The 13149-nt window shown below is 59.8% G+C and overlaps 1 protein-coding gene across 1 annotated transcript in view; it reads left to right on the forward strand.

Moving 5' to 3' along the window:
• The first annotated feature begins 700 nt into the window (after nucleotides 1-700).
• LOC119092010 (dynein heavy chain 7, axonemal) overlaps nucleotides 701-13149 on the forward strand; it is a 38051-nt gene continuing 25602 nt past the window's right edge. Inside the window, exons 1-18 of the mRNA XM_037214962.1 lie at nucleotides 701-849; nucleotides 1163-1349; nucleotides 2715-2947; nucleotides 4196-4386; nucleotides 4998-5205; nucleotides 5873-6050; nucleotides 6381-6547; nucleotides 6669-6861; nucleotides 7278-7483; nucleotides 8271-8427; nucleotides 8663-8841; nucleotides 9086-9249; nucleotides 9563-9753; nucleotides 10174-10368; nucleotides 11186-11304; nucleotides 11782-11959; nucleotides 12442-12546; nucleotides 12911-13034. Coding sequence (XP_037070857.1) covers nucleotides 710-849; nucleotides 1163-1349; nucleotides 2715-2947; nucleotides 4196-4386; nucleotides 4998-5205; nucleotides 5873-6050; nucleotides 6381-6547; nucleotides 6669-6861; nucleotides 7278-7483; nucleotides 8271-8427; nucleotides 8663-8841; nucleotides 9086-9249; nucleotides 9563-9753; nucleotides 10174-10368; nucleotides 11186-11304; nucleotides 11782-11959; nucleotides 12442-12546; nucleotides 12911-13034 — 3115 coding nt within the window. The 5' untranslated portion in view covers nucleotides 701-709. The remainder of the gene's footprint in view (nucleotides 850-1162; nucleotides 1350-2714; nucleotides 2948-4195; nucleotides 4387-4997; nucleotides 5206-5872; nucleotides 6051-6380; nucleotides 6548-6668; nucleotides 6862-7277; nucleotides 7484-8270; nucleotides 8428-8662; nucleotides 8842-9085; nucleotides 9250-9562; nucleotides 9754-10173; nucleotides 10369-11185; nucleotides 11305-11781; nucleotides 11960-12441; nucleotides 12547-12910; nucleotides 13035-13149) is intronic.

Raw genomic sequence — 13149 nt, forward strand, 5'->3', positions numbered from 1 at the left:
ACATTTTATGGGATTTTGAACTGAAATAGCCATCATGAAGATTATTTTGTGCAGTTCATAGCTCTGCTCTTCTTACGACCTGAATCCCTCTGGTTTCTGAGCTATACGCCCGCGGAGATGAGTGGACTATTTCGGGAGGGTTATTTCAAAGTCACCAAGGCATGAACGACACCCTGATAACTTTATTGAAATCCTGTCATTGGATTAGCCACGCAGTGATAAAGTTCAAGAAAAATAGAATTGTTGAGTCGTCGAGCAATTTCGGTACTGGTGCTTGTGAACAAAAGATATATCAGATGACTTGTCAGAGCGAAGAATGGCCTTTTTGACAAAATAAACGTAAAGTTGTCTGAATCAATTTCGTGTCCATATCAACCATGCATTTTCATAACACATAGAATTACATTTCATTCGTAAACGATGGGCGGTGGAGCAATAGATCACTGATCTGATATGGTCTGGGACCATTTGTTTTGCAAAATGTTTGCATCGAACGCATTGTCATCTAGGTCAAATGTGATTATGTTGCCATCCGACGTTCTTCATTACCTCGATAGCTGGTTCAGACGTCCACTGTGATCAGTCCAGGTCGCCTCTTCCTCTCCTCCCTCCCCACACGCGCACCTTCACAGGAGTAGCTTCTCATATGCCGTGTCGTGTTCACAGAAGCCATCTCTGCCATCAGGTGTTGGCGCAAACACTCGGCCTGATGCGTGACAAGGGTGAGGATGAACTGAAGGTTCAGATGGGCTGGATGAATCCCAAGGCTATCACCATGGGCCAGCTGTACGGACAGTTTGACCCCGTGTCGCACGAGTGGACGGACGGGGTGTGCGCCACCATGTTCAGGTCAGCACGCTGCCATCACTACCACCTGTGGTGTGAAGTAACATGAGCCATGCTGTAGAGTTATGTCGGGAATACGCTGCGCAGCGTTTAAGCATTTTGCGCCATGAACTCTCCCAGATACTGCGCAGTACACCCTCGTGTGCTACATGTGGATGAATTGAACTGCTCTAAGCTGAAATGGGATGCCTCGTCGCGACCAAGTATATCACGCTGCGTAAAAACGGTGGCACTTTTAAAGCAATTTAATTCTTGTTTCGTGAATGGCGGTGTGCTGGATGCCTCTGACCGTGCGCTGCGTACGGCTCGGCCACAGACAGATGGCCAGCAGCGAACTGCCGGACCGACAGTGGGTGATCTTCGACGGCCCGGTGGACGCCGTCTGGATCGAGAACATGAACACGGTGCTGGACGACAACAAGAAGCTGTGCCTGATGTCGGGAGAGGTGATCCAGATGTCGGCCTCCATGTCGCTCATCTTCGAGGTGATGGATCTCTCTCAGGTGAGGCCAGTCGTCAGGCGCTGGAAGGCCGTGATCGGCGGCCCGTTCAGCTTTCCCACTGTCAAGGATGGCGCGCTACATGATGAAATGTGATGCTGTGTGGGATGTGCCATGAAGCATGCCTTTTCTCTCATATGGATCGCGGAAAGAGCATGTCTATAGCTTGCCGCCGGTGCTGTTTCTGGCTCCCTTTCCTCCACTTGACGCCGGAGATTGCGATGGCATATGGGCGTAGCAAGAATAGGACCTAGCTGTATTGTGGACATGACAACGCCCTTTAGAGCATGCTGTCCAATCCACCTTTTTGTACACACACTAGGCTTTAGGTAGCTGATCAGCACATATTTCTTTTGAATATGAGATTACGCACGAACGCAGTACATGAGCAAGCCATAAGGCAGCTGAACTCTGGCGGGACGCACTAAGCTTTGACACCGATCCCGTAGGAATGGCATCATTTCGTTTTTAGATATACTGAATTGCTGGAGTAGACCTCAAAATGAAATACAAAGATGCAAGAGCTCCGTGGCTTTCTCCTGTTTTACCATGTGCCGTCGCTCTGTCACTATGTGTGTTTCCATGGACTATTGCGTTGCCCTGTTGAGGTTCTCCCTTCTTCCTGTCACGTGCCGTGCTCCAATGTCCCGCTGTGTCTCCTATATGACCTGGCGCTCTGTGTCTCCGACAAATGCCCGCCGCGCCCGCTCTCGTCGCGATTAAGCTTTCGTCCCCGCCGCTGAGTATCTGTTCCCGTCGCGGCAGGTACTGCTGTCCGTCCTCCTCCCCCCCCCCCCCCTCCGTGATCGTCTGACCCCTCTGCCGAGTGTCTCTGCCCGTCGCGGCGGATGATGCTGCCCGCCCCCCTACCGTGATCGTCCGTCCCCTCATCTGAGTGTCTCTGCCCGTCGCGGGGGATACTGCTGTGCGCTCCTCCTCCATGATCGTCCGTCTCCTCTGCCGAGTGCCTCCGCCGATCGCGGCGGATGCTGCTGTCCGCTCCCCCCCCCCCCCCCCATGATCGTCCCCTCTGCCGAGTGCCTCTGCCGGTCGCGGCGGATGCTGCTGTCCGCTCCCCTCCATGATCGTCCCCTCTGCCGAGTGCCTCTGCCGGTCGCGGCGGATGCTGCTGTCCGCTCCCCTCCATGATCGTCCCCTCTGCCGAGTGCCTCTGCCGGTCGTGGCGGATGCTGCTGCCCGCTCCCCTACCGTGATCGTCCGTCCCCTCATCTGAGTGTCTCTGCCCGTCGCGGCGGATACTGCTGTCCGCTCCCCCTCCATGATCGTCCGTCCCCTCTGCCGAGTGCCTCTGCCGGTCGCGGCGGATGCTGCTGCCCGCTCCCCGCCGTGACGCCTGCCTGGCCGCAGGCGTCGCCGGCTACCGTGTCGCGCTGCGGCATGATCTACGTGGAGCCGCGCTCTCTGGGCTGGCGGCCGCTGCTGACCTCCTGGCAGGCGCAGCTGGACCCCAGCTGGGCAGCCGACCCCGCTGTGGCCGACTACCTCAGCGCTGCCATCATCTGGCTCTTCGACAACAGCTACGACTTCATGCGCCACCACTGCCGCGAGGTGGTGCCAACCAGCGCCAGCAACCTGGCTCGGTAAGCCAACTGACGGGCGGCGCCCAGCGCCTCGCGACCTGCCGGGGGCCCCATGAGAGCCATCAGTTGGCTCACGGTCACCTGGGGTCCATTTTCTATAAGAACACGCCAGTCCATTCCCGGCTCGAATATGGCCACCCGGCGCTCATTCGGTTCAGAGCCACAATGTCGATGTGCACTGGTGACCTTGGCGAGGACAAGGTAAGACGTGAAGTGATGTTTATATCTAAAAAGCTACACCGTTGTGACGCATCTTCAAAACATTAGACCAGTATCTGTCCACTCCCGACGATAGCAGTGTGGCTGATGCTCGAGGAAATTGCTCGAGTTAGGCTTCCGAGATTTGGACTTGTTTAAACTGTTCTTCATTGTGAAGTCAAGTGAGGTACATACCGAGCCCATTTCGTCCGGAGTCCGGTCACTGTGTGCCCATGAAGACCGGACACGTGGTCAGTGCCGACGTGCTGTGACACGTGCCGACGTGCTGTGCTGTGCTGACGGGTCCCGGCCGCGGTGACGCTTCGCCTCGTCTCGTTTCGGCCTCCGTGGCCTGAACCGGTCCCGTTTCCGATCCCAGCCGCTCGGCCAACGGTCACGTTTTCCCGGGTCTCTGGCTCCGTGGCCTGTCCCAGTCCCGTTTCCGATCCCAGCCGCTCGGCCAACGGTCACGTTTTCCCGGGTCTCGGGCTCCGGGGCCTGTCCCAGTCCCGTTTCCGATCCCAGTCGCTCGGCCAACGGTCACGTTTCCCCGGGTCTCGGGCTCCGGGGCCTGTCCCGGTCCCGGTTCCGGTCCCAGACGCTTGGCCACCGGTCACGCGTACCCGGGTCTCGGGCTCCTTGGCCAAGTCCGCGGGCTGTCGGCGGCCGGCTGAAGAATAGGATGAGAATGGAAATGTCGCTTAAGTGGACGCGTTGTCACGCATTCTCCTGCAAGTTTTCCCACGTCCCTGGATGCGAGGACGTTTCATGCGCAACACGCTGGTCTTGTCTGCGCTGCTTTAAAGGCTTCTTAATCAGCGCCTTCTTCTTGTTTGGAGTTTGCATAGCGCTCCAAACAAGAAGAATGTTTTTTTTTTACATTTGCAGTGTATGCAGAAGAATGGATATTTGTTATCAAATCATTGTGTCATTCGTCTTTGTTTTGTAGTCATTTACGCACGTTGAAAACAGTCAATCCGGAAGCAATACCGGCATCATTTAGTAAGCGGTGCCAAACGCTGACGGTCGGTCGCGGCGTGCGGCCGGCAGCTCCCTGATGAACCTGGTGGAGATGACTGTGACGGACACGCTGGCCGACTGCAAGGAGAAGGACCGCGAGAAGCACCTGCGCACCTGGCTACTCTCGTCGGTCGTGTTCGCCACGGTCTGGTCGGTCGGTGGCGTGCTGGACGATGCCAGCCGCCAGAAGTTTGACGAGTTCTTCAAGAACCTGCACGCAGGTGTGTGGCGTCGGGATGGCCGAGGACGACCGGCGGCGTTTGAAGGGGTCCGGGCGCGTGTGCGACAGGATACGCTCGGTGGTGGGGGGGGGGGGGGGGCAGAACCGGATGTCGTCGACGCAGCGGACCTGTGAGGGGGGGGGGGGGCTGAAGCGGAACAGCACTGGGTGTCGTCCTGACGCATTGGACCCGTGGGGGAGGGGAGCTGGGCAGCACCGGGTGTCGTCAGCGTAGCGCACCTGTGGGGAGGGGAGGGCGGGGCAGCACCGAGTGTCGTCGGTGCAACGGACCTGTGGGAGGGGGGGGGGGGGGGAGCGGGGGTAGCGCCCGGTGTCGTCAGTGCAGCGGACCTGTGAGTCGTATATGATGGTATGGCTGAGCCCTCTGCTGCCTTTGCAGTGGAATGCCAACCGTGTGAGACCGCTGTGATGACCCGGCTTTCTCTCCCGTCATTATCCATGCATGTGAGTTCGTCCTGACGCTCGTCGTGCCCGTGCACTACGCGCCCTCGTCGCCGGACATCTCCACGTGCCCCGCCGCTCCGGGGTGGAAGGTCGCGGCGAACCGCGGCAAGGCCGGCGCGCTGTGACCGTACGTCGGCGCGCGCCCAGGCCTGGACGAGGCGTACCCGGTGCCGGCCGAGCTGGGCAAGGTGGACGTACCGATGCCGCCGGACGGCTCCGTGTACGACTATTACTACGAGTACAAGGCGCGCGGCCAGTGGCGCTCCTGGAACGAGCTGGCGCGCGCCGCCGAGCACGCGGGCGCCGAGGTCAAGAACATCCGAGCCACCATCGTGCCGACCATCGACACGGCCCGGTGAGAGCCGGCGGCGCTAGCGCGGGTGCCGGAGCGAGTGACCCGGGCCGGGGAACACGGGTGCCCGGTCCCAGCCTCGTACGCCGCGTGCTGAACCGGGCCTGTCGCGACTGGCGGGGTTGAGGGGGGGGGGGGAGGATGCGACAGTTATGGTCGTAGCCTGAGTTGACGTGTATCACTCGATAGTTTCATGATTATCATGATGTGGGCTAACATGATGGAGTGAGAAGCCGGCTCTGACGGTTGTTGTCAGTGGCGTGACCCTGTGGTCAGCGGGCACTCAGTAGTCAGGGTAATTTAACGCCGACCCTTGCGTACACATACGTGGTCCTGACTTTTGATATATGTCGTGCGAGGTGTCTCTCCGATTCTTCAAAGATCGCAGGATGTTTCGGGGGGGGGGGGGGGGCACCACCGCCCCATTGAAAACAGGACTTTATACCAGAAAACTGGACTCTTGTCGCCATGCACACACGCACATGAACAAACGAACACGCTGTGTTATTCAACACTATCGGTTTAGCCTTGCCGTGCCAGTGGCGCCCGGGCCGCGGACCAGCGACCTTCCGCGTCGCTGCTTAAGAGAGCTTGTCGTGCATCGCCGTTGTGTTTGGCCGTCTGCCACCAGCGCGCGGTTTGACGTGGGTGGCGGTGTGGTGTGCGGCAGGTACACCTACCTGATGGATTTGTGCATTCGCCATCGCCATCCCCTTCTGATCGTCGGTCCCACGGGCACGGGCAAGAGTGCGTACGTGCAGAACAAGCTCATGCACCAGCTCGACCCGGAGAGTTTCATTCCTTTCTTCGTCACTTTCTCCGCCCAGACGACCGCCAACCAGACGCAGGTGAGGACGCGAAAAAGCTGCGGTCCACTGCAGACATGGAGGCTTTTCGCGGCTGTGTTAACGTTCCCTGGTCAGTGTAATAGTGTTGAAATGTGCACATGTGAACATAATGCAGACCTGAGGTTGAAAATGCCGGAAAATGTTGAATAGACTGATTCACATTGCTTTATGAGCCCGATGTTGATAGTGTGTTTGCTAGGTTATATGATTGTGTGGCCGGTTTATTGATTGTGTAAATGCGGAGGATTGCGGGTTGATCGCCGCCGTCCGTATCGACCCATCACAAAGCGCCGTCGGGGCCCTGACGTCGGGCCTGTGGCGCGCCGCCAGGACCTCATCATGTCGCGCCTGGACAAACGGAAGCGAGGCCTATACGCGCCGCCGCTCGGCAGGCGCTGCATCATATTCGTCGACGACGTGAACATGCCGGTGCGAGAGATCTACGGTGCGCAGCCCCCGATCGAGCTGCTGCGCCAGTTCCTGGACCACGGCAACTGGTGGGTGGGGCTCGTTTGCAGGGTGCTGGGTGCTGGATACATTCTAGGTGTTACGAGGACACTGACGGTTATATCCTCTGCACCTGTTGTGACGCTCTTCAACATTTTGCGTCCCCCGCAGGTACGACCGCAAAGACTGCACCAAGATATTCATGGAGAATGTACAGTTTCTGTGTGCCATGGGGCCGCCGGGCGGAAGTCGTCAGGAAATCACCCCTCGCTTCCTGCGTCACTTCAACGTTGTCTCCATCAACTCTTTCTCGGAGGCCACGATGAGTCGCATCTTCACCTCCCTGCTCTCCGTCTACATGAGGGTAACCCTCAATTGTCTTGTTGCGCAGCTTGTGTGAAAGAACGGGTGCGCGAGTCTTTCCGCGCAGTTGGTGTCGCCTTGCTTTTTATGCTTTGGCTGTATTTGTGCAAACAGTAACAGTTTTTGACCCGATTGGTGTTATCCTCGATCGTCCCAACACGCCTCGAAAACACCCATACAAGACTGGCGTGCTTCGACCTAGGGAAAGAAGAGGCCTGGTCAGATCCGAGCTTGTGAGATGAGCTGACGGTGCAGGACAGGCCAGCTTCGTCCGCGGGACCGTGTGTCCTTGCCTCTGTCTTGTCGCGACCTTTGGCTGCCGTCGCCGCCTGGGTCTGCACCTGGGCGGCAGGGTGTCTGGCGCCGCCCTGCCCCCCCCCCCCCCCTGACGTTGACGACGCTGCCCCCCACCGCCAGAACTGCGGCTTCTCGGCCGACATGTTTAGCCAGGCGTCGGCCATCGTGGCGGCCACCATCGAGGTGTACTCGGCCGCCATGTCCAACCTGCTACCCACGCCCACCAAATCGCACTACACGTTCAACCTGCGCGACCTGGCTCGGGTGGTGCTCGGCTGTACGCTCGTCAAAAAGGAGTCGGTCGACAACAAGCGCGTCTTCACCCGGTACGTAGCGCGCGAACAGAGGGCCTTCTAGCTGCGCGCGGGACAGGCAAGTCGTTGCAAACAGCAGTTACAGAAAGCCGGTCGTGCGGGAACACATTGCGGTAGTTGGCCAGTCAAAAGTAATGCTTTCTTCCCCCCATTTATTCCGTTCCGCATCGCCCCCTGTTGTTGACAGTCGCGTCTCATGTGCTTCTGTTCCGACATCGCGCTCCGCATCTCGTTCAAACGTCGGTGTCAGGCGAGGGCGACATTGCCCGGCGAACGACCTTTCCTGCCCGACTGGGAGTGGGCAGGAGCTGGCGGGCTTACCACGTTCCCTGCCAGACCGGGGCTGGCGGGTTGACTACGTTCCCTGCCAGACCGGGGCTGACGGGCTGACCACGTTCCCTGCCAGACTGGGGCTGGCGGGCTGACCACGTTTCCTGCCAGACTGGGGCTGGCGGGTTGACTACGTTCCCTGCCAGACTGGGGCTGACGGGCTGACCACGTTCCCTGCCAGACTGGGGCTGGCGGGCTGACCACGTTTCCTGCCAGACTAGGGCTGACGGGCTGACCACGTTCCCTGCCAGACTGGGGCTGGCGGGCTGACCACGTTTCCTGCCAGACTGGGGCTGGCGGGCTGGCCACGTTCCCTGCCAGACTGGGGCTGACGGGCTGACCACGTTCCCTGCCAGACTGGAGCTGATGGGCTGACAACGTTCCCTGCCAGAATGGAGCTAGCAGGCTGGCCACGTTCCTTGCCAGACCGGGGCTGGCGGGCTGACCGGCCTCCGCCGCGGTGTTGCAGGCTGTGGGTGCACGAGGTGTACCGTGTGTTCTACGATCGGCTGGTGGAGGCCTCAGACCGCACTTGGCTGTATCAGCTGGTTCGGGAGTGCGTCAAGAACCACTTCAAGGACACATTCGACGCTGTGTTCGAGCGGCTGAGTACGTCATCAGGACAGGTGCGCCGGCCGCTCCTCCCCCTCCCCCCCCCCTCCCCTATTCTAGCCATGCACAGTGCGCTTCCACCGCCTTTGATGAGGTCTGAGGTTTTAGTGTGCTCGCCGGGGGATTCTGTCCTGTGGCATTGTCCATGCTGCGCCCGCCTTTGACGTGTGTTATACCATAGCGGGCTTTCTATTCTTTCACGCATTTCGCATTGGTACTGGCCATTTCCACGAGCCGCCTGCTGCCCAGGTGACCGAGGAGGGTCTCAACAGTCTGATGTTCGGTGACTACATGGACCCCGACCTGCTCCCGGAGGAGCGCAAATACGAGGAAGTCACTGACCTCGACCGGCTGCTCGAGGTCTGCACGCAGTCGCTGCAGGAATACAACATGACGCACAAGACCGGCATGGACCTGGTGCTCTTCAGGTGCGCTGTGACGGGCGACGCCTCGCAGAGCGGCGACGTCTTCTCTGTCCGAGAGCGGTCTACCGTTGGGTCGCTTGCTGGTAACACCCGTCGCACATTTCCCTCCGTCCCGGCGGGTCTGTGTCGGACCGTGCGTGCCCTCTGCCGCCGATTGCGCCGGAGCTCGCTGCGTCCGGCGCCACGTGTCGGACCTCCAGCGTGCCCCGTCGGGCGGTACTTGATTGGCACGCGTCCCCGTCGCCAGGTACGTGCTGGAGCACCTGTCGCGCATCTGCCGCGTGCTCTCGACGCCCGGTGGCAACGCGCTGCTGGTGGGCGTGGGCGGCTCTGGGCGCCAGTCGCTGACGCGGCTGGCCGCCTCCATGGCACAGTTCCAGCTGTTCCAGCCGGAGATCAGCAAACAGTACGGTAGGTGCTGTGCGCGGGGGATGAAACCGCCCCGGTTGTACGCGGCGCTGGGCTTGCTTATGGCCGCTCCCGCTCTGCCAGAAATGACCTAATGACATTTAGTAAGGCCTAGTATACAGCCGTATGCCGGGACATTTGTTGAAGTGGCTCCTTTCCTGCACTGACGAGGTAATGAGAGTGCCGTGGGCGCTGCCCAGCTGCCGCGCAGTTGACGTCACCGTACCAGACAGTCTGTGGCCATTGCGGCGGTGAGCCCAGGCCGGCGGCCAGTGTGTGGGCCACGGGCCGTGTCGGTAACGGCGGCCGGCTGCAGGTCGCCAGGAGTGGCGTGACGACATCAAGGCCACACTGCGCGGCGCCGGCGGACTCGGCAAGCCCACCGTCTTCCTGCTGACCGACTCGCAGATCAAGGAGGAGTCCTTCCTCGAGGACATCGACTCGCTGCTCAATTCGGGCGAGGTGCCCAACCTCTTCCCACCGGACGAGAAGCAAGAGGTCATGGAGGTGAGCGGCGGCGGCTGGGCGAGGTGGAGACCGTGTGCGGGCTGGAAGTAGAGCAGGAGATCTGGCGGATTGGGTCGCAGCAATCCTTGAGCTGGGGGGGCAGGATAGAATCCATCAGGCAGGAGGGAAAATGTCAGACAAGGCCTAGATTTGGCGTGGCGGCCTGGAACGGATGGACTTTGGATGGAGGGGGGGGGGGGGAGGGCACCTCATAAACACGGTATCAGTCAGCGGTTTGGTCTGTCGACCACTTTACTCAGCCGCGTAGGTCGATCTATATGATTTCCTGCGTGAGTTTTTGATAACCTTCAAATCCCCACAGTATTCTAGCGTGCAACGCATTAGGTGCACCAAGCAAGAAAGGGAACTGCATTTGAAGACGGGAAGACGTGCGACTCTCTGTACTTCCCTTGTTTCCAGTTGGTACGAAACCTGGCGACTGGAGGAAAAAAGAATGCCGACATCAGCCCGTTGCAGCTTTTCGCCTTCTTCATCCAGAGATGTCGCGACTTGTTTCACATTGTCATCGCCTTCAGCCCGATCGGAGACGCCTTCCGCAATCGGCTGCGCCAGTTCCCCTCGCTGGTGAACTGCTGCACCATCGACTGGTTCCAGGTCGGTCCGCCGGTCCATTGGGGTCAGCATTGATACTTGCACAGGATTTGTGCTATGTGAATTGCCGGCCAGCTGCACGGGCGTATTAGCATGTGCAGTGTCCAAACCCAGCCCTGCAAAATGTCCATATCACGTACCTGCGTATCAGACGTTCGTTAACTACTCATTGTACATTTGTTTAAAAGCGTTTGTGCTGTAGGTAGCGCTGGCCACCAGATGTGTATTTATGCCTGCACTGCCGCTTATGCACGGATCTGGCCTCGGTTGACCCTGTCCTGGCCGGAGGGGGTACGTCCCCTGCCCGGATCTGGCCTCGGTTGACCTTGTCCTGGCTGGAGGGGGTACGTCCTCTGCCCGGATCTGGTCTCGGTTGACCCTGTCCTGGCCGGAGGAGGTACGTCCTCCACCCGGGTCTGGTCTCGGTTGGCCCTGTCCTGGCCGGAGGGGGTACGTCCTCTGCCCGGATCTGGCCTCGGTTGACCCTGTCCTGGCCGGAGGTAGGTACGTCCTTTGCCCGGATTTGGTCTCGGTTGACCCTGTCCTGGCCGGAGGGGGTACGTCCTTTGCCCGGATCTGGCCTCGGTTGACCCTGTCCTGGTCGGAAGGGGCACGTCCTCTGCCTGGGTCTGGCCTCGGTTGACCCTGTCCTGGTCGGAGGGAGATACGTCCTTTGCCCGGATCTGGCCTCAGTTGACCCTGTCCTGGCTGGAGACAGCACGTCCTCTGCCCGGGTCTAGCCTCGGTTGACCCTGTCCTGGCCGGAGGGGGCACGTCCTCTGCCCGGGTTTGGCCTCAGATGACGCTACCCTATCCACAGCCCTGGCCGGAGGAGGCATTGGAGCGTGTGGCTCAAAAGTTCCTGGAGGCCGTGGATCTGGAGGATGACGTCAAGCTGGCCACCATCGACGTCTGCAAGTACTTCAACAAGTCGGCCATGTGCGTAACGCGTCGCAGCCGGCTATCGCGTGCCGGTTGGCCTATAGGGGTACCCGTGACCTCTCCGGCTGCAGTCCGAGTCTAGCAACGAAATCATCACGATTCATGATGAAAAACGAAGCATCGTCGCCCGTATTCTTTGGAATATATGCTCGTGTTTTGCAGGGATTACTTCCATTTATCTGTCATTCATATCAATGTTGAAGCGCGAGGCCGGTTTCTGTTGTATGAACGGGCTAAACTCGGTGTGTCGAATGAATTGATGGTGTACTCCTTTATGTTTGGTGACACGGCGGCCACCCTACGCATCAGGGTGGCCGCCGTGTAACTGCCAGGTACCAGGTGCCCAGGGAGTGCGACCAGGTATTGCTTGCGTCCAGAGCAGGCCTCCGTCTCACATGGGCGAGCATATACAGATCTTCCGTGTCGTCGCGATCGGTTCCAGCTGTTGACGTGCCCTGACCCGCTGCGCGCCAGGGACATGGGCGTCCGGTTCCTGGCCACGTTGGGTCGCCGCGTCTACATCACACCGTCCTCCTTCCTGGACCAGATCCACGCCTTCCGCAAGCTCATCTCACAGCGGCAGCGGGAGACCAGCGAGGCCCGCAACCGGTATCTGGGTGGCCTCAACAAGCTGGCCTTCGCCGCATCCCAGGTGAAAAAGCCCTGCCGTCCCCGCCGTCAGCGTCGCTCCCGACACATCAAGACAGGGGTTGGCACATCTCCCTGCTCTGTTGGGCCTCTTGACATGGGCTGCCCATCGGCTGGGCTCCTGAGCTGCTCTGGAGCAGGTGTGCTGGGGCTGGCGGCGGTCGCCGCGGGGTCGTGCTCTGCAGGACGGTGGATGCTGCACATGTTGGGGATGCTGCTGCGTCGCACAACGGCCCGGTGTAGCCGGAACCTCGGGTGGCATGTTCGCAGTAAAGGCCAGGGCTTGCGCGGCGTGATGGGAACGACAGTGGTCCCGTATTGCATGCCACGCGTGGCGTCTTATGGTAAATTCGCGTTGTGCCTCTGTCAAGTACTAAAAGTTGGTAGTGTCTGGGTCAGCAGGTGTGCTGAGTAGCGTGCGTAGTGTGACTCAACGGAGACCTGACTGCGCGTCCAGTTCAGCAGCGCGTGCGCGGTGTGTTCCAGGTGCACGACATGCAGGTGGAGCTGGAGGCGCTGCAGCCCAAGCTGGTGGCGGCCGCGCACGAGACAGAGGAGATGGTCCGCGTTATCGAGATAGAGTCAGCCCAGGTCAGCTGACTGTCGCCGTCGCCGCCGCCGCCGCCGGGGCAGCGACTGGCGGCGCCGATAGGTCCCGGAGGGTCACTCGTAGGCGTTTCTGGTGTGCCTTCGTCCGTTCGCATGTGTCGCCACTGACGCTCTGGCGAAGCCCTGGCAAGCCATGCTTTACTGGTAGTTCGCGCTCCTCACACATCACACCGGCGGTGAGGTCGATGGCCACTTCTAGGAGTTGACAATGTAAAGTGACGGCATGGCCCCGGGTGTCTATCGCTTCCGCAATGTGGCGTGCGGTAGAGCGCCATGTTACGATCCGTCTGCACCGAGCCTGCCACCGCTTTTGTATCCGATTTTCTGACGTCGGTCCGCACACCAGGTGGCCGAGATGTCCGCTAAGGTGAAGGAGGACGAAACGGCGGCCAATGTGAAGGCAGAGGCGGCCACCAAGCTGAAGGAGGAGTGTGAGGCGGACCTGGCCGAGGCACTGCCCGCGCTGGAAGGTCAGGAAACACTCGCACTGAAGCGGCATTGTGCGACGCTACCAACGCTGGTTGTTCATCACACACGGTTACGCTGGCCGCGTGTCAGAGTAAACGTTTGCTCAAACAGCGCTGT

The sequence above is a fragment of the Pollicipes pollicipes genome, unplaced genomic scaffold (assembly GCF_011947565.3).
Source record: "Pollicipes pollicipes isolate AB1234 unplaced genomic scaffold, Ppol_2.1 Scaffold_3447;HRSCAF=4054_pilon_pilon_pilon, whole genome shotgun sequence".
Taxonomy (NCBI): domain Eukaryota; kingdom Metazoa; phylum Arthropoda; class Thecostraca; order Pollicipedomorpha; family Pollicipedidae; genus Pollicipes; species Pollicipes pollicipes.